Here is a 19427-nt window from a genome sequence, read left to right as displayed (position 1 = left end):
TGTTGACTGATCAAAAATGACAAGTGTTTAGACAAGCAGCATTAACTTCTGCAAATTCATGGATATGTCTATCCCCATCACACTTACCAGTTTAAAACTGCTGAATTATAAATGAGATGCCTGATGTAAGACAAAACGAGTCTCAGAAATGCTACTCCAATATGTTAACCCAGTTTCTGACTGACAAGCCAGAACGTGTGTACAGCTACTGCTGTGGGATCTTCCACTTCCCAACTCCAAATGCACAGGACTACATGGGAACAAAATCTTACCCTATGAAGTTGCCCGTCTCTGAGATTGCTGCTGAATGATGTATTGAAACTGCAGGATGTGTTTGGAGATAAGCCATTAAGAACAAGAACAGAACAATCGTATTTCAGTTTCCTAACTGAAATTCAATTCTATTAAATATGAAGCAATGTTCTAGGTGAGCTATTTTTGAAAGGAATTTGTTCTACAAAGTTTAGATAGTATTTCTGTACCAAACATTTAATTCAACAAAGAACTGGTTACATCAAAAGTGATTGGATTTGAACAGAAAGTAAACAAAACTGCATATTCAAGATAGTTTAATATGTATTTTCTGAATTAGAAATATCACTTTCTTAACTGAATGAGAATTTCTAGTGTAATGATCCCTTACTCCCCTCCCCCATCACTGAATTACATTATTTATACATATAATACAGAGCCAATTGCAGTTGGAAACAACAATATTAAAATAAATGTTTAATAGATACAAAGGATCTTTTTTCCACAACATAGTTTTTCTGGTGTCTGGACACCAATTTTAAAGTAATTTTCTATAAGCATTAAACTATTTAAGTGCAAAACAATTTTGTTTTAAAAAAATCTATGATTGCAGCATCCATCTTCCTGAAAAACATTTTGAAGCCAGAAAGTAATGACTTTCATTTTCCATGAGTGCATTCCAGGCTGTCTTCTAGCCACCTCTGGTTAAAAAAATCAGTGCAAAATAAACAATGGTGAAAGTACTAGTTTAACCATTGAACTTACTTGAATTTAACAAACATATCTTATTTTACACTATATATATATATATATATATATATATGTATCTATCTAGATAGATAGATATATCTCCTTTATTTATATATTTATAGAGAGATTAAATTACACTGGAATTGGAAAGTATAAAGAAAACAAAAATGTTACTACTTTTTTCCTGCAGCACTAAAGGAAGCTTTTTGCTTTTTCTCCAATGCAAACTCTTCCTTGGGTGAGCAGCCTAGCAGGATCAGATGTAGTGAGAGCTCCTTACATTTGTCCTTTGCAAGTCACTATGTGATTCACATAATTCCATGTTTGCACTCTGCCACATTATAATTTGTGATGCTCTTTGCCTGAAGAACAGCTCCTGGTTCCACTGTCATTACTTCTTGTCCTGTGTTCAGAGATTTGCTAGCAGTAGTGTGATGGCTATACTACAGTTCCACTTGGAGAATTGGCCTGGTTTTGGGATGACAATAAACCCTGCAAACAAAGCAGTTTACATTAATCCAGCAAGAGAACCTGACATGTTATAAAGTTCTTAACCTGAACCTACAATGAGTACAGTTGATTTTTACCAACACTTGCTTACTTCAGACATCAGCACCTTGTCTCCTACAAAGGCTCTAAGCCACCACAGTCTCAGCCAAGCAGCACACAAAGAGCTCTCAGACAGGAAGAAACGTGTGCATTTATGACATGGAATGGATCTGATCCCAGCATTTGGTTTAATCTACCTTGCACTTGGAGTCATAGTGAACTGTGAAACTTTGAAAATCATACACCAAAAAAAACGATCAGCATTTTACTGGGGTGGCGTCAAACAAACCTATTCCAGTATCAGTATGTTTGACACCTGACCTGATACAGGGAAATGCTCCATCTCTTATATGTGATTGAGTATTACAAGCTTTGAATAGAAAAATAGATGGTCTAGCAAATGTTTGTTTTAAATAGGTAATTTTAAAACAGAATGACATGCTGATGAGAGGTCAGTAAAGATTTCCTATTACAAGTTCACACTCAGGAAAACCTGGTACCAGCTCTTCTAACTACCCTGCCATTCAAACTGAGACTTACTTCACACACAGCCCCATGACTGCACGGTGCCTCTCACTACACAGAGCCTGCTACTCTGGATTAAGACAACTACACCTTACAGGTTAAATCTATGGATACCAATGGACAGACTCCAGATTTTTGCATAGTAACTCTTTTTAATCATTCACATAAAAGCAACTTTATCAGGCTTATTTAGGAAAAGCTTACTGTCAAAATACAATTTAGCCTTCTTATAAAGTCATTGATTAGTTCTACGAGTGCCAGCAGGCCAAGGAGCACACTGGCAGCTGGAAGCACACCGGCAAGTATCCCCATGCAACTCTTCACCTCGTAGGAACGATAAATGCACTTTCAGCAACTCCTCTAAGCAGCTCCCATCTTATGTTCTTACCTCAAAATTAAGATCCTGGGACTCAGATCCATCAAACTAGACAAGATCAGGCAGCTACTAGCATACAGACAGAAGACAGAATGATGTCATTTCTTCAGAATCTACAGGAGCTCTTTCACACTTGGATCCAAGAACTGAGAGGTCATGATGGAAGTAAACCCTGACCTCAGAAGAGGTGGAAAGAGGGCTGGACTGACTGGATTCAAGTCATCAAATTTCTGTTAAAACCAAAGCCCTTCTTTTTAAAAAATCATCTAATAATTTCAGACATGTCATGAACCTGGATAGTCTGCAGGACTTAGGGCAGACTGTGTGTGCATTTGTATATAGTCCATATGACATTTATATATAACATAACACATGGCACTTAACTTGGTGCTTTCCATAGGAACCTGAACACCTTTATTTGTATTTGTTTTTGCAGGGAATGTCTAATTCAAACACTGCTGAGGTAGACTAAAGTGGGTTGTTTTTTATACTTGATATTCAGGATGTGCAAAGATCCTGCATAGTTCATGAGAACAAAAGTTTCCTAGTTATTACTTAAGGACTAGATGGTGTAAGGAGGCAGAACTTTAGAGCAAACAAGCCACTGAAGCACTTCTGAAATTTTTACCAGGGAAGTTCTGTTGGAAAGTGATAAGGTTGAATCAGAATTCACTAGTTCATTACTGAAGCATTCTTCACAAGTGTGTTAAATCCAGCAGCAACTGGAAGGTCTTTCTTGTCAGAAGATTACATCCACTAAGAAACTTTGAAGTACCCTAGAAAAAGACGTCCAAAGGTATTATTTTCACTCTTAATTAAATCAACAATCCCAACTGTTCATATGCAAATATGTGCTTTATAGGCACACAGGAAGCCCTAGGGATGGCATAATGTCAGGTCTTTTTCAACAGGCTCATAATCACCCTGTACAGGAGAAATAAGCCCTATTCTAGGATTTACATTGTAACAGCCCATTGTTGGGAAACAAAATGAAGAGTTACCTTCCTAGGATTCCTCTAGAAACTGGCAGCACATACTGAAATTCAGTGCAGTGCCTTATTCCCTGTGAACTACTGGCCACTCTAGAATGCAGCTTCCAAGAACAGGAGCAAGGAGTCAGTCCTGGTTACATCTCATAGGTGGTGAATGCTCCCTGATTTGGAGAGGAACAGCTCAGTGCAGATGGCTTTCAGTGAGTACTAGGAATTCCTTGTATTTCAGTCCTTGCTCTGAATTAATTCTGCAACTCTGAGCAGGCAAGCCAGAGGAACACCGTAGTGGAAATAACCTTAAGACAAATTTCCTTGTGCTCCTGCAGATGGAACAAATGTACGCAAGTACTGCCTTAAAACTTGGACTAGGTTATGATGCCATTCAGAAATTCACTCCTGGGGGAGACACCACAAAGTTTGTGAGTTCTTGGAAGAACTTGATTTCAGAAGATATCTCAGATCTTCATAAAAGAAAAGCAAGACTATGAATTTGTTTTTTAGGCACTTAAGTTTCACCAAAGTGATGAATTCTCAGTGGGTCCTGATTAAAACAAAAATTATACAAAATTTTGTTATTGTATCCGAGCCTTCCAAGCAAGGCTATTCACAAGATTGTGACTGGTGTAACACAAGAGACATAGGAAGACAACCTAAGAAAAGCAAGGGCTCAAATAAAGTTACTGCTTTGATACAAAAGTTCACAGTAAGTCTCCTCTGTGATACAAAGGGTGTGGGATTGGAACAGTTGTAGCTGTATTTTCTGGAAGAATACAATGGGTACAGTAATGAAAATATATAAAAAAGCTCCTGTCTGTAAAGAAAGAAGAAAGCCATTAGAATGTAGACCTTCAGAGCTCTACACACAGAGCATCTACACACAGCATCATTTGCTTTCTGTGATTGACCCACCTAGTCTGGTCAATTAAGTGGGAAAAGATGGAACAAAAGCTGCAGCCATTTATTAGAGTAACAGCCAGTCAGCCCGTTTAACAGCTGTGACAGGAAACATGCAAGAGAAGAGCCACAACAGCTGCAGTTCTGCTGCATGGTGCAGCAGCTTAAGGCTTAAGGACAAACAGATCCCACTGAGCAAGCAGCAGGAACAAATTAAGACACTGCTCAAAGTTTTGAAAATAAATGTAGTGTTTTATTAGCAGTAGTATTTTGTCAGCATATGAGTGTAGCAGGCGTGGGAAATGGAAGAGTTATGAGATCCAAGACAGGAATTTAGTAAAACAATATTCATCCCAACCTCAGAGAGGTAGCTGCTGTCCCATCTGCCATCTTAATGGGACACACTCCACAGCTGAGTGATGCAGCTTTCAGAGGATGGGGTCATTTTTCTTAAGTTAATTAGTGCTGTGAGCTCTGAACACAGGCTGCTTCAGAACTAGCTGCTAGGGCTATCCTGTTTATCCATGCACTCTCTGACTTCCTGAAACACAAAGGACTTTGCACATCTGGTAAAAAATATGCTGGTATGGGTAGGAATGAAAAGCCATAACAAATACAATCAGGAAGGCCATTTGCACCCGAGGTTTGTGGCACTCATTGCTGAGGTCCATTCACTGCAGCAGCATGACCACAAACCCTCCTTCCCCATTTACAGGATTGTGAGGAGAGGGGTGGGTATATTTTTAAAAATTCCACATACAATTCAGACAAAAGTCTGTGGCTTTATTCCAAAGACAGGAAAAATAAGGTTTCACAACAGAAACTAATTCCATGAATGATCAGCATGTAACAGCTGTATTAAAAAAAAAAAAATCAGGAAGATAATGCAATACTAAGTAAGAAAAGGTCAACAGTAGCCACTGAGTTAATATTTTCTTAGTTTAAATTAGAAGAGGTTTAATTGGAGCCAAAGGTGCAATCGTACATAGTTCCACTAATCTAGATAATAAATGGCAAGTTTAGACAAGCAGGATACAGAAAGTGCATTTCTCCTTCAGGGAAACAGCTCCACTGGTGCTCAGAACATGCTGGATGTCAAACTCTGCTCATCTTTCTACTTTCTGGTTTGAAATTGAAAGGTAGAAAAAAATAAAGGAAACAGTCCAACATAACAAACAATCCAGTGTAAAAAAAGAAGTCTCATAGTACACTTCACTAATGCAATTACACAAATTAAAATATGGCTGAATTAACAAATGTCCATACAAGAATGGTACTGGTTTGTTAAACCACTTCTACTATTGCCAGTATATAAAACAATGGGAAATGATTATTAGAAAAATATTCCAGGAATAGTTTATTCTTATCCAGAACTATGATATTCCTGGAGTAATTAATGATTACTGTGTAACTAAGGTTACAAAGTAATCTGGACTGACAGCTTTGCTTGAGAAAAGAGCCCATGGTCTATTACAGTATTTGAGCAATAATATGCCAAAACGTTTTCAAAGTGAGATTTCTCACATTTGTTTAAAATTCTGTAGTTACATCAGCTGAACTGGTTTTAAGATTTACATGAACAAAATCTTCAAGCTCCTTATCCAAAGGTATAAGTGTTTAACAGCTAAAATTTCTGAACTGCATATACTCACTAAATCAGATATTAATGTCTAATGGACTAATAAAATTAATTAAATGAAAATGCGCAGGAAAGCACATGCTATTCATTCACATAACATGCTACAGAGAAATATTTTGTACAGGATTTAGGGGGATAGAGCAAAGCTGATATCTGTCTTTACACAGTTTGTGTGTTCATTAAATGGACTTTTGAATTTGTATTCCATTTGCCTCTTACTTCTCTGTTCTGGTAACATTACACAAAAGTATAAATACATAAACCATTTGACACCAGACCTTATAAAAGACTGTATTCGCCTTTAAGGTTTCACTTGCAACTTCTCCTCTGTGTATATAAAGGAGTTTTTCTCTTAGCAGAGGTCACTGTCAACAAAAAAATCCAAATTCAAGGCTTGTAGAAAACCAGTAACTAAAAATCTGTCCAGTGGCAATAGGCAAATAGAAGATATGCAGGTCCAAGGGGAAAAAAAATAAGATACAACTACTTGGGTGCTTGAAAACGCAGAGAAGGCTTTTGCCAGCAGAAACCTGACCTGGCTCAAAAAAGTAGGACCTTAAGCTTCATTCAAGTAGTACGGGCTCACGTGCTTAGAAACTGTTGTTTCTCTACTTTTCTCAAACTACAAAAGTCAGTAAGGCGTAAAATTTTCAGTTTAGAAAATAATGAAATTGAGAAAAACCTCAGGGAAAAGTATATGACTTAAGGCAACTCCATGCGAGTTAGCTGTCAAGTGACTGTGGTCTTAGCAGAAGAAAGGAGCCAAATGAATTTGATAAGGTTGAGCAGCACCTACCTAAAATCCAGCTTCAAAACCCAGAAAATAACATGATCTTACAAGTTATTTCCTTGAAAAGTTTGTGCAATATTATTAAAGGCAAGTAAAATGACACCTTTATGTTACGACATATTTTTCCAAATACCTTCTCTGACTACAAAGCCTGTCAAAGTTGGGTTTTGTTTCAGGCTTACACTGAATACTGAGAAATTGGTTTGACCAACCAGTTCTTGCATCATTTGATATAACTGGATGTTCAGAAGCGTTGAAACAGATTTTATTTTGTTCCTTCACTAAAACCCCTGTTCTTAAATACGCATCTACGTTCTAAGTATAGATCATCACAATGGTCAATCAATACCTTTGAAGTACCACAAAGTTCTCAAGTTTACATAAGATGATTGCCTCAGCTTTAGTCTACAGAGTATTTTTGCATAATAGATAAACAAGAGTCCTCCCCGTCAGACTAGACCCAAAGTAACACACTTTTACACTGAAATTCCTCAAAAATGCCTCTGAAACACTTCAGTAAACAGCAGTTGTTTGGCTCTTTCTTTGTCAACAAAGAAACACTACAAAGGTGACAATTCCTAACCCCGCAAATGGAAGAGCAACATCTGAAGTCTTCACCTAAGTTTGCTCCAAGAAATTTTGCAGCTGAAGTTTTAGACTAGTTTATTTTAGTTGAGTTTCATTCTAGACTATTTTTTCTAGACAGAAAATGTTTGAATCATCTATATGAGCCACACCCTTGGGACTGTAAATTCAGCAATCATTATGTAAACACCAAGATCTGAAGCTGGAATAAAGAACATACCCTGCACCAGAGTCCACAGAGGAAAGAGCTCCTGTAGAGTCCTAGAAGGAATGACGACACTCTGCCCCGGCTCCTACCGGACAGGTGTGCAGAGACAATCTAGACACAGCCATGTCTGTGTTCTGCTGAATCTGAGTTTAAACAAGTTTGAAAAGTGGTTTGGTAAATATTCTGTTTAATGTTACTCTAATCCTAAAAATATAGCTATCATGAGTCTTGACCTTATCAGCAAGATTTAAACATCAAAACATCTGCATAGTCTTAAGATGAACTGAAACATTTTCTCAGAGCAGGTTACAGATGCGATCAACTTCTTACTTTAAAGCATGGCAAGTTAACAGTTTCATTGTGGCCATTTGTTCAGCACACTGTGAGAGCATAAGACCACCTAAGCACTGCAAGATAAATTAAAACTCAAATGTGGAAAGGATTATTGAAAGTTATCTACATTTACAGTTCAATCACACATTTTTATTTAACATCAGTATACAGAGGACAACCCCAGCAAGTTATTTTGTAATGTCAAGTATTTAGTAAAGTTCTTCAGCTGTAACAGTGACAATAGAACAGCTAAAAATAAGCAGTATGAAACAAACATGATCTTAAAATTATAAATATACCAACAATACTTCTTAAAGCTTAATTATTGCAACAGTTAAATTAACAATAGTTCATGTTAGAAAGGCTCTATGAAATTTATTCAAGTTGTCAAGAAATTAGATGGAAGTGTAAAAAGGAAATACATATGAATTTTACTTTTGATTTTCACTAAAGGTAGTCAATACAATTTTGTACAGTATCACCTAACATGTCAATCTTTAACAAACTCCAGTATACAGAATCATAAAATGCAGAAAAAATAGTTTAATCTTTACATGTAAATTGACAGTAAATTAACTGACACAAATTTTATTATTGTAACATAAGCAGGCCAGCATTTTAAATATTAATTTAGTAGTTTTATGTTGTTAAAGGGGCAGACATACACAGTCATTCCAAGTACATACTCAAATTTTAAGAGGTGATAATTCAGAACATGGGTTTTCTAGAAAGTGTTTAGTAAAAGTCATGTTATTTCCTAATCCAGACATCCTCATCATAAAGCCTTTACAGGGTTATGATCTCTCCTGGCTTTACTGGAGCCACTTGTCACACCTCCTCACACACGCACACACACATACCTTGCTATAAATATCACACCAGTGTACTCTAGGTTCAATTCACCCTGATAATGCGGGTATGCCATGTGCAACTTTGCTATTGTGCACATTACAGAAAGCTTCAAATTTTAGCATGGTAACCTGAAGTTGTATAGCTGTGTTTCAATTTAATTATAAGCATCCCTGAAGGTTATACAGATACCGTATCACGTTGAAAGAAATCTATTTGATAGTACTTAAATACCAGCAATTGAACTTCAATTGTAATGATGAAATGCTCCTTTCCACTGAGGAAGAATTAATATGTATAGCTGCTCATCTCACTCAAATATAGTAACATGAATGTTTAAGTACTTTCACTAAAACAGAAGTCATACTAAAACATGATACTGTACTACAATTGTAGTTAACTAGAAAATTCAAGGATGTTATCATTTAAGTCTAAGTTTTCCTGTACAATAAGTCAAATAAATAAATTCCATGTGCATTTGTTTTACAAAGTGGTAGGATGTTTCTCTTGCTAGGTTATACACTGCCATTTCACCTGGGGGTACTTCTGGCCAATCTTACCTTGAGCTTTCTGACACAGGGAACTCGCTGGCAACTTTCATTCACATAAAATGGAGTCAGTGTACAGACCGTGAACAGTCAGTTCTAAAGTCCAACACAGAAATCTTGTAAGTATTTACTCTGACCACTGAGTTCAGAGAAAACTCATTTTGTGTATCCAAGTACCACTCTGGGGTGTTGTGGGCTGGTTTTGTTGGGGTTTTTTAATTGCTTTGCAGATCCCCTAATTGAGTTTCATGTAGCTATAAAGATAACACAATAAAGTTTACTTTTGTTCCTTCCAAATTCTGTTTCTATGTTTTCAGATTAATCCAACAGTTCTGTAATCCCATTTAGGGCCTGGGAAAGACAGGGGAGAGAGATAACAGCTAATTGTCACCACGTTGTGAAGAAAAGTTCATACTCTTGTTAAGGCAACCTATTTTTCTGACCGCTCTGAACCTTCTTTCACAGAAACCAGCTCACCAAAAAAAAAAAAAAAAAAAAAAACCCCCAAAAAAACCCAACAAAAAAAAAAACAAACTGAAACTAATGAACCCTGAGCTTCATCCAACTTGTTTCTAATTGAATTTTGCCATTCACTTCACTTCACTGACTGGGATTTGGCAGAGCAGTTCTGAAAGTACAATGTAAGAACGGTACACCCCGTGAGGAAGCTCAAGGTATGATTTTTACATACAGAAGCAGTAATTTGGAAAGCTTATAAACAAACTGTCAGGACACTGTCAGAACTGTACAGACTATCAACTATCACAGGGATCATGGCTGAAGAGACACTTCTGGATTTATTTTCCACTCAGGGCAGCACAAGCCCAACCAGAAAAATAAACAGAATTTGTCATACACTGTCCAATTATCCAAACAGCACATGTTTTGATGGCTGTTGGAAATGAGAGGGAAAAGTAGCACTGGCACAATGGAAATTACATTAGACACTGCACTATCTCCTTTGCTTTTCCATCCAATTCTTTCTTTAGGCTGGCAGTGGCATCAGTTTAATGAAGGCCTTTTGAGGCAGCGATGGAAGCAGCAGCAAGATTCAGAGGCTTTCACTCTACAAAGATGGCAGACAAAAAAGTGACGGAGCTTTAAGATCACTTGGGGAGCCATATGTCAAAGGAAGACTAGAAATAGCAACTTTAAACCCCAGAGTAATGGGACATCCTAGGATAAAACAGCTGGTGAAACAGAAATGATGGTATATAACCCAGTAAGAAAGACATCACCATGAGTGTTTTATACTTTGACAATTCTCATTAAATAAAATTAAGTGCTTTCCTATAAACAAAAAGGATGCTCATAACGTCCTTCTGGCATAAGTCTTTTCCTAACAAAGCCCTGTAAACATGCCACCAAAATTTAGTTTTTACCAGCAGAGTGAGCTCACTAGAAATGCAAGTGAAATCAGAAAAACAAATTAATTTGAAAATTTCTAAGTAAATACATCCTAAAGAATATGGCATTTACATCAGTGTGCAATATATTAATTTTGAAAGTGATAACTTCAGCATGAAAATTACTTACCTGTAGTTAAAGTTTTCCATATTGGCCAATACATAAATCCTGATTTTTGGTACTGCATACTTTATCTCTGAAATATTTGAAATGTCATATTCCAAATCAAAGTCAATACACAAAAATATTTAAGTTATATTCAGTCTAACAAAACCCACCTCAGCCACTGAAAATAAATGTGACAGTGTAGTGTTTAATAGTATGCAAAGGAGTTTTAGAACAAAAAGAAAATGTAGCTCACAATAGCAATCTGAGGCACTGCTGTAATTAATAAGATGTGAAGTGCACTGAGTCACAAAAGTATAATTGCTTTAATACTTCAATTTTGAGTAAATGTTTTAAATAATTCAGTGTTTTAAGGGAGTGCCTTCTGTTTTTTTTTTTTTTTAATTAATGCTGGATTTGCAGTTCTCAGGCAAAAAAATACTTTAAGGTAACACCCTTCTCCCTTCTTCCATAAAGGGGTTTTCAATTTTAAGTTTTAGATTCAACCTTTAAATATGCATTAAGATGCAGAACAGACATAGATTTTTATGCATACCTATGCTGTGACAGATTTGGTAAGATCTCAAAAAAGCCTACATTATATAAACAATTTTAAGAAAAATTACTAAGTTTTATTTGCAAGTTTATAGCAATGAAGATGTGGTATCTAAATATATACAGTACCTCTACTTCAAAAGTCAGATTTATGAACCAAATGGTTAAAATCTAACAGACAACAGATTTTCATTTAAGTTGCTCAGCATGTCATTACTGAAGTATTACCAGATAATTTCTTTTACTTCAGATTATAATCTACATCTCCTTTCAGAAATTTTCACAAAAATAACGGTTCCTTTTCTCAAATCAATTCTAGAAATGTTTTCATAGCTGTATTCTTTTGAACTGTTGCTGGCAAGCAGAGCTGTTGTAGCACAATAGTACTTTTTAATGTAAGAATCACCACATTTAGCTTCAGTCAAAATTCAGCTATCTATACATCGGCCAGAAGAAAAATAAAATATTATAGGTGTTCAAGTGCATCAACAGCAAGAGTGAAAAGACTAATGTAGGTTCAGCTGATGGAACAGGTGCCATAATAAACATGAGCTTGTAGTGGTTGAACTGCCTAACAAAGCTGATAGGAACAGAACACTGAAAGTACTGAGAGAAAGCTTGTAGGATTTTCCCTAACTTAAATACATAAATACATAAATCAAAACCTGGCTAAAATTAGAGTTCCTTGATAATACTGATTCACAATTCAAGAGCATAAACTACAGTCAGTATAGGGCTCATGAATCTGTGCATAAAATGGTTGATGTTGTAGTAAGAAGTGGTTTCACATTAATAGCAGGCCACCACAGAAAAGTATGGAGGAATAAAACCCTTTGGTTTTCATTTTTTTCAGAGGCTCATGTTTCTCATTAGACTTAGAAGTAGCAGCTTTTCATAAGCTACTCTCATTGGGAGTGCTTATTTTGTAGAAAACATTAGAAGGATTATGATTATTTTAGTGTTTGATAGGTTTTACTTCAATTTTTACATAAATAGCTTTCACCATATTCTGGTTATGCTTAAGTATAAGAACACTGATCAATAGTTTAGATGCACAGTATTTATTTCTTCTGCTGGAAGGCAATTATATTTAATAATTGTATCCAAGACACTTCAAATCATTCAGAAATATGGCATGCAGTATCCAAAAGTATGGCTCTGAGGATATTTTTTTTACATTAAGCATAAAGAAATTTTATATTCAACATTCATTATATTTCAAGAAAACTATCTATTCAGAGTTCTAGTTCTTTGATGCAGCATTAAGGATTAAAACTTACCACTTTACCAGGCCTTGCCCATGTGCAAATAAATCCCTCCTGACAAGCAGTGACTATACAGTCTTCAAGAAAAATTAACACAGTCAGTCTTTCATGTGCTATCTTTTTACAGATAAGAGGCTCTAACAAGGGAACATCTTCCATTCGGGGACAGAGAGGTGTTCCCAAAGTTTTAGCTGGGTCCGTTTTGGTTTTAGTAACTAGGTTCAGTTTGTCACTGCTCTTGCTAGATATATGTCCCATGCTATGGTTTCTCTTGTGATCTTTTTCATGGTGTCTTTCCTTCCGATCGTGTAGCGATAAGGTTGCAAATTTACTAACGCCAGAAGCAATGGCACCATCCATGACACTGCTTTTACTGCCAGCATTTGAGACTGCAGAGTGTGGAAGGCTGTTTGACCGTGGAAGAGGAGGGGGTACAGAGTTTCCAGGTGTTGTGATACTGTTTCCATTGCTTCCTGGGTTAGTTCCACCACTTCCCGCAGGCGGACTTGTGGCATTCATGACATTTGTATGTGTCCTTGCTCTTGAGAGAGGTTGGTGGGGGAAGAGGATATCTTCTGTAAGATCCCACAAACAGAGCTGTGTGTCCTGACCTACTGAACCAAATCTATACGTAACACTTACTGGACGACTGTCTGTAGAGTTCCTTTTGGATAGTCTAGATTGCGTGCTATTTGCTCGATCTCTGCCAAAATGAAGGTCTTGGAAATCCTCATCACTTCCACTAAATTCCATCGGGTCACTCTCTTCTACACTAGTGGTATATGGATCAAACGCAACGACACTGACCCACGATTTATGTCCGTGGCCTCTCGCTATAACTCGACAGTCCACGAAAGACCAAACTGTCACCAAGTCATCCTCTCCACCTGTCACTATGTATTTCCCATCGGGGCTCCAACACACACACAGCAGTCCTCCAAAGTAGCTTTTCATTGTACCATGCAATTCCACTGAATCAAAGTTAAACACGCGAAGAAAACCATCCTGGCTCACACACGCCAAGAACTTCCCATCAGGGGAAAAGGCAAATTCATTCAGGGCACCCTCACCTACTGTCCATTTAAGCAGAGGGTTTCTTGTGGATTTACTCTTGCAAGTATGCACTGCAAAACTCTCTCCTTGTTTAAGTAGCTGGTAGTGCGGGGCTGTGGTACCACAAGTGTGCTCCACGTTATACAAGTACATATTGCCACTGGAATGAGCTACTAGGAAAAGGCTTTCCGAACCTGGTACCCATTTTACACAGGTTACTCTGGACTTGTCTATTAGTCTCTGTGAAAAACAAAGAAGATACACATCAGAAACTCTGAAAATTAAAAGTTTTCATGTTTAACTGTAAATCTGAGCTTTCTGGGGAGCAATACTTCAATAAAGCAAACTTAACTTTCTGGACAGGAACCATGTTACTGTATTTGCAAGAACTTATCATGCAGTAAAGAGGAAATTATTTTCAGACAAACTGCTTTAAAAGCTTATTATGGTCCAGTCACATTCCACAAAGACCATACTTCAGTCCAGCCAATCTGTTATGAATCTAATGGCAGTGCTCTTTGGTTTACTTTTCCCTGCGTAGGCTGAAGAGCATGAGAAGGAAACAAGAAAACACTGAATAAGCTAAAGGGAAAAAAAGACAGTTACTCATCTGTATTAGACAGCAAACAGGTTACAAAACAACAACAGTAAATTCAGGCTCTGATTTTTATCTGAAATTATAAATCCAACCTCTGAAAAAGAACTCTACCACCTTTTATTGATTCAGGGAGCAAAGGCTGCATACACAGTGACCCTGTTATCATGTGGCTGGAAAGTCAGTAGGTAAACACACGTGGCTGGGTGAATTCACAGGGCACCACCAACTTCTGACTTTGGAATCCCCAACCTCCAATTATTTTTCTTTCAATAGCCAAGGACCTGTCAATACTCTGTTACCATTTGATTAAGCACTTTCCTTTAAAACAAAACATTTTAATAAAGTTCATCATTGCAAAAGAATGCACACAATATTAAACAAACATTCCTGGTCATAATGTCTTCAATGCTCTAAGGACTGAGAGGTAGTTTGACTCCTTTCACTACTGTAGTTCTGGTGGACTTCTACAACTTACCATGTTGTCCATGGTACCACTCAGCTGCAACTTACAAACAAGTAATTCTTTAGAAGCACATTCAATATTTACATTTGACATATTGATTATAAGCAGAAAGAAAAGCTGAGCTACACAAAAGGCAAGAATGCAAGTATAAAGAGCCTAAGGAATACCAGAATAAGTTACAAAAGCCCTAAAAATAAAGAAAAAAAAATAATTCCCCCCCCAAACCCTGCTATGCTGTTCATCATACACAAAACCCTCAAACTAAGGGATAATACATCACCTGCTACCAGTTGTGGAACTGTCACTGGAAAGAAGCACCTGGCCATTTTAGATTACACTTCTGCTGCTGTCAACCTCAGTGTAAAACCAGAAAGTCTCCCTCATATGGTTAAAACAGCCATGGTGTATTTGAGAGCTGAGATGTTACTAAATATGGCAAAGTTCTTCCAGTGGAGTAGCTTCAAAATAATACAGTCTGTGATTCTGTTGTGATATAGTCTATGATTCTGCTGTGATATTTTAACTAGTTTGTCATGTGTTCACTGATATATATCATGCATATGATTTCAATAATGATGGTATCAAAAACCTAAGAAAACTACCTGGCACGCACCAGGAGAAGCTGGGCAGGGAACACCAGCCCAGGTGGCTTCCTGTAGGCACCAGTCTTCTCATTGCCAATATGGCAACAAAAGCAAAATTTCTTTCTCTCTACTAAAGCAGCTCAATCTGACATACAACCTCTACTCGTAAGAGCACCTGCTCAACCTGTATTCCAGAAATGGCACTTTATGTCCATAACCATGTTGGGTCACATGATCCTAAATACCCCAGAGAAACCCTGCGAACCTGATCTTTACTTCAAGGAGGCTGTGAAAAACAGAAGATTACAATTTGCAACGAGAACAGATCAGCTCAAGGAGACAAGATGTAGAGAGACTTTAATCTGACATTACAAGTGACTACAACACATCCCCTTCTCAGGATAAAAACTGAAGTTATGACTTTCAGGAGTTTTAAAAGCTTTCAACTGGGTTCACAAAGTTCTGCAGCACAAAAAAGCCAGACCTGCAGACAGTAGGAGCAGCAGATACATTATAAGAATGATCTGAATGCAGTATCAGCGAATCAGTGAAGGATGTGAGATAAAAGGCTTATGTTCAGTTTGGTGGAAGTAAGTGAAGAAGCTTCACCAGTCAGAAACATGAGCCAAGATTATCTTGGTCATGGTTTTAAAGAAATTGAAGGGACAAAAATATAGACACAGACCACAAGGGACTGAAAAATCTGAGGCAATCAAAGAATATGCATTAGGTCTACATGCAAAGAACATGCAAGGTCTTACATAGCTTTGGCAACAAAGATACAGGACAAGTTGATTAGGGAAAAAATGCAGCTCAAGGCTTCAGTTTAAATTTTGAAAAAGATTAAAAAGTAAGATGAAAAAGCACTGGCTAGTTTGATAATAACCAAGTACCACTTGGAAACAACTGAATCTTGGAGGTATATTTGACTGGTTTGGGGAGTAAGAAAATATCAGTGGTTTAATATTGAAACAGCTGGAAGGAGTACCACTGTGGACACAGATGGATTTAAGCAGGCAGCCACAAGCTGCACAGGATCTTATCACTCACTTCAGCCTTTCAAGTCCCTATCATCTTCTACATCAATAGAATTAAAAAAAAAAAAAAGAGTAATAAGTTAAGACTATGCTAGGGCTATTGCATTTCATGTTCAACATAACCTATAGTAACAGGTTGATTTATTTCGTGTATCATATATATTCTGATTGCTCTGCCACAGCTGATAGTCAAAGCAGAGCTTTGGGCTACCTGAAGCACCAAATTACTCCCAGGATAGGTGGTGAATTCTGTTACCTCTAGCATGATTGCTGGATCTGTAGAACAATGTTCACACTCATTCAGACTGCGTTATGCCTGGGGTTATTCCTAAAGACTATCTAAACTCAAAATATATTCAAAACCCAATAGGTACCTTCATCTTGAAGCAAATGAACTGGTTGAAACATCAGTGCTCACTAATGATTCTCTGAAAGGGGCTTTAAATACAAGCCAGAACTTACAAACACATCTAGGGTAAAATTCAATACTGTAATTGACAGAATAAAATACATATTTAAGTTTTAAAAGTTGGTTGTAATAATGTTGCACTTTAAGTTTTAAAAGTTGGTTGCAGATAAGGTCGGCATAGGAAACAAGAATTTGTCATTTAAATGTAGCCTACTGGGTGTGTAGTCTTGGTAGCACTGAGCAAATCCTTACATTAGCTCAGTAGAAGAGAGATCATGTCATTTAAATTTCCACCAAACTGTCAAAGGGCATATTTCCATCACACTGAAGTGATCTGCCATAGCACAGAGAAAAGGCAATACTGGCTGATGGAAGTGCTTTCACTGCTTCCAGCATTTGGGGAATGCCACAGGATCTATTCACCTGCAACACAGCTTTGCACTGTAGTCACCAGACAGTAAACACCATCAAGGCCTGGAAATGTGCACTGGGCCTTGATACAAGTATTTCACCAGAAGTTTTTCTCAAAGGAACTGTTGCACAGCTACAGGAGTGGGAACTACTCTGTGATATGAAACCAGCTGTTTAGAGTATGTCTGCTACCCTTAATGCTTACAATATTATTGTATCAGAATAAATAAGACACTTTCTTGGGAGGAGTGGATGGGAGTGGCAGGATTATGCTAAGATTAACATTTCAACTACTTATACAGAGGTTCCTATCAACAGACAAAAGGATTCACTAAAAGATTATCCAGCACTATTTCCCAGTCAACACAAGCAGAGACAGAGCGGTTGGGACAAGGCCAGGTAGGAAGAAAAACGCCCCTTTTCTGATCTACATGTAGCTACTTTTAGAAAGCTGAGGAGGAATTAGATCTAATTATAAAACATCCCCAGTGAGAACAATACTTCAATCTTCTTTGCACAAGGAAGGAGCAAGGCCACACATCTCTCTGAGGCGGGAAGGACTGAAAGCTGAGCATGTCTTAACTTCATCTGTAATCCAGATTTGAAATTTCAAAAAAGAAAAACAAATGAAAACCAACCAAGAGACCTGCAAACCTCTCTGCAGAGCTGGATTAAAACAAAAATAGAACAAGACGAAAAATCCCCGAAAGAAAATCACCTCCCCTAGACCACCCAAATTCCCCTATCTTATCCTCTGCAGAAAATGCTATCACAAGTCATCCCAGTGACCAGATTTCTTGCCTCATTAGCATCAGGACTCTTATTCCTCTAAGAATGTCAATGCTACCAGATACTCAGAGCCAGTGGCCCAGTAACTTGGCATTAGTGCTCCCCATAGAACTCCTATCTTTCCTTATTGCCTAACAGCAGAAAAAGCAGATGGAGAGTTTTCTTCCAAACATCACACGGTCAATACCTCATAAACCCTCAGCACTTCTGTGCACTCAGCTTTATATCCTACTCACATCCAAGCAAGCCTTTAGGAATACTTGATATAGGCAGTTTCTGCTGTAATGTCCCAAACATGAAAATTTGTATTTTTAACTTATTTAGTATTTTTACTATAATATGAGTTAAATAGCAGCTTAAAATTTTCTTCTTCATTGACAACCAGAAGCCTCAGAAACAACTGAATTCAGACAAGATGCAGCAACATTTAGATTTGTAGATCTTACTTCCATATGTAAACTGTCCTCAGCTCTAGTTACAGTATTACCCAAACTAGAAAATCCTCATTTTTAATCTTAAACCCCATGAGATGCCTTTATCTTTTCATGATGAATAACATTTTTATGTAAGTACTCCAAGCCAATGGAACAGCTGAAAAACAAAGGCAGTGACTGAACAATGAACTACACAAGCAAGTGGAGCCACATCTACTGAGCTTTGAAAATCTAGGAACTTCAATATCACAGATACATTGCATGCAACAATATTAAGATTTCTACTTACTTCCTCATTAAATAATTTGCTAGTTTCTTTTTTAATAGGGTCTATAAGTTGGACCTGGCCTGCAGAGAAGCCCACTAGAAGTGACACACTTTCTGCTGTGGCTGTTAAGTGATTGAAGTCATGGCATGTAGGCTGTGTTCCTTTGTATATCCTTTTGTCTATTGGTTTACTCAAGTCCGCAGCCTGCAAAGAGAGCAAACAGAATTCAGTTTATCACAATATGTGCACATAACCACATCTATTTAAAAATAATGTTTATACCACACAACAATTTATGCAGTCACAAAACCCTACTTTAGAAAGCAGCTCTGCATTTATGAGACATCCAAGATCTTTTTAAAATGCTTCTCTCTTTATATTATGCAAGTATACAAACTTCAGCTGCCCTTGCCTTTGCACCTACAGCACGTGACAAAGCAGTGACAGTAGCACGAAGGCTCCTGTGAGTCCTGAAGATACCAGAAGGCTTCTCCTGCCACAAGAGCCATCACAGAGACAAGATATCACCTACATTTCTACTAGAAAAGTAGACAATATCTTTCTCAGTATTGAGTACAACCAATTTTGCATTAAAAATACCTTATTCTCAATCACACAATTCTTGAACTGCAAGTCTATCCTTTAACTAAAAACAGCCAAATGATATTGTTCTCCGTAATCACAAAAATGATCAATCAGCTCCAAAGAGAGCATTTTCTAGGAACAGTGACTCAAGATACTGATACTTTGATTATTAAA

General features: G+C 37.3%; 1 protein-coding gene across 10 annotated transcripts in view; it reads right to left on the bottom strand.

Annotated features, from left to right (window-relative positions):
* Positions 1 to 418: 418 nt before the first annotated feature.
* The window catches only part of WDR20 (WD repeat domain 20), a 45676-nt gene continuing 26667 nt past the window's right edge, over positions 419 to 19427 (bottom strand). The window contains exons 2-4 of one of the 10 annotated variants that reach the window (XM_062495621.1): positions 18690 to 18872; positions 12638 to 13915; positions 419 to 7967 (exon numbers count right to left, since the gene is read on the bottom strand). In XM_062495621.1, coding sequence (XP_062351605.1) covers positions 7887 to 7967; positions 12638 to 13915; positions 18690 to 18872 — 1542 coding nt within the window. In that variant the 3' untranslated portion in view covers positions 419 to 7886. Of the gene's footprint in view, positions 7968 to 8021; positions 13916 to 18689; positions 18873 to 19427 lie in introns of those variants that run through there. The other 9 variants (XM_062495619.1, XM_062495622.1, XM_062495623.1 and 6 more) reach the window with 9 other exon arrangements.

Source organism: Cinclus cinclus, chromosome 6, assembly GCF_963662255.1.
Source record: "Cinclus cinclus chromosome 6, bCinCin1.1, whole genome shotgun sequence".
NCBI lineage: Eukaryota > Metazoa > Chordata > Aves > Passeriformes > Cinclidae > Cinclus > Cinclus cinclus.
Note: the sequence above shows the minus strand (reverse complement) of the source record. Positions and strands in the feature narration are given on the sequence as shown.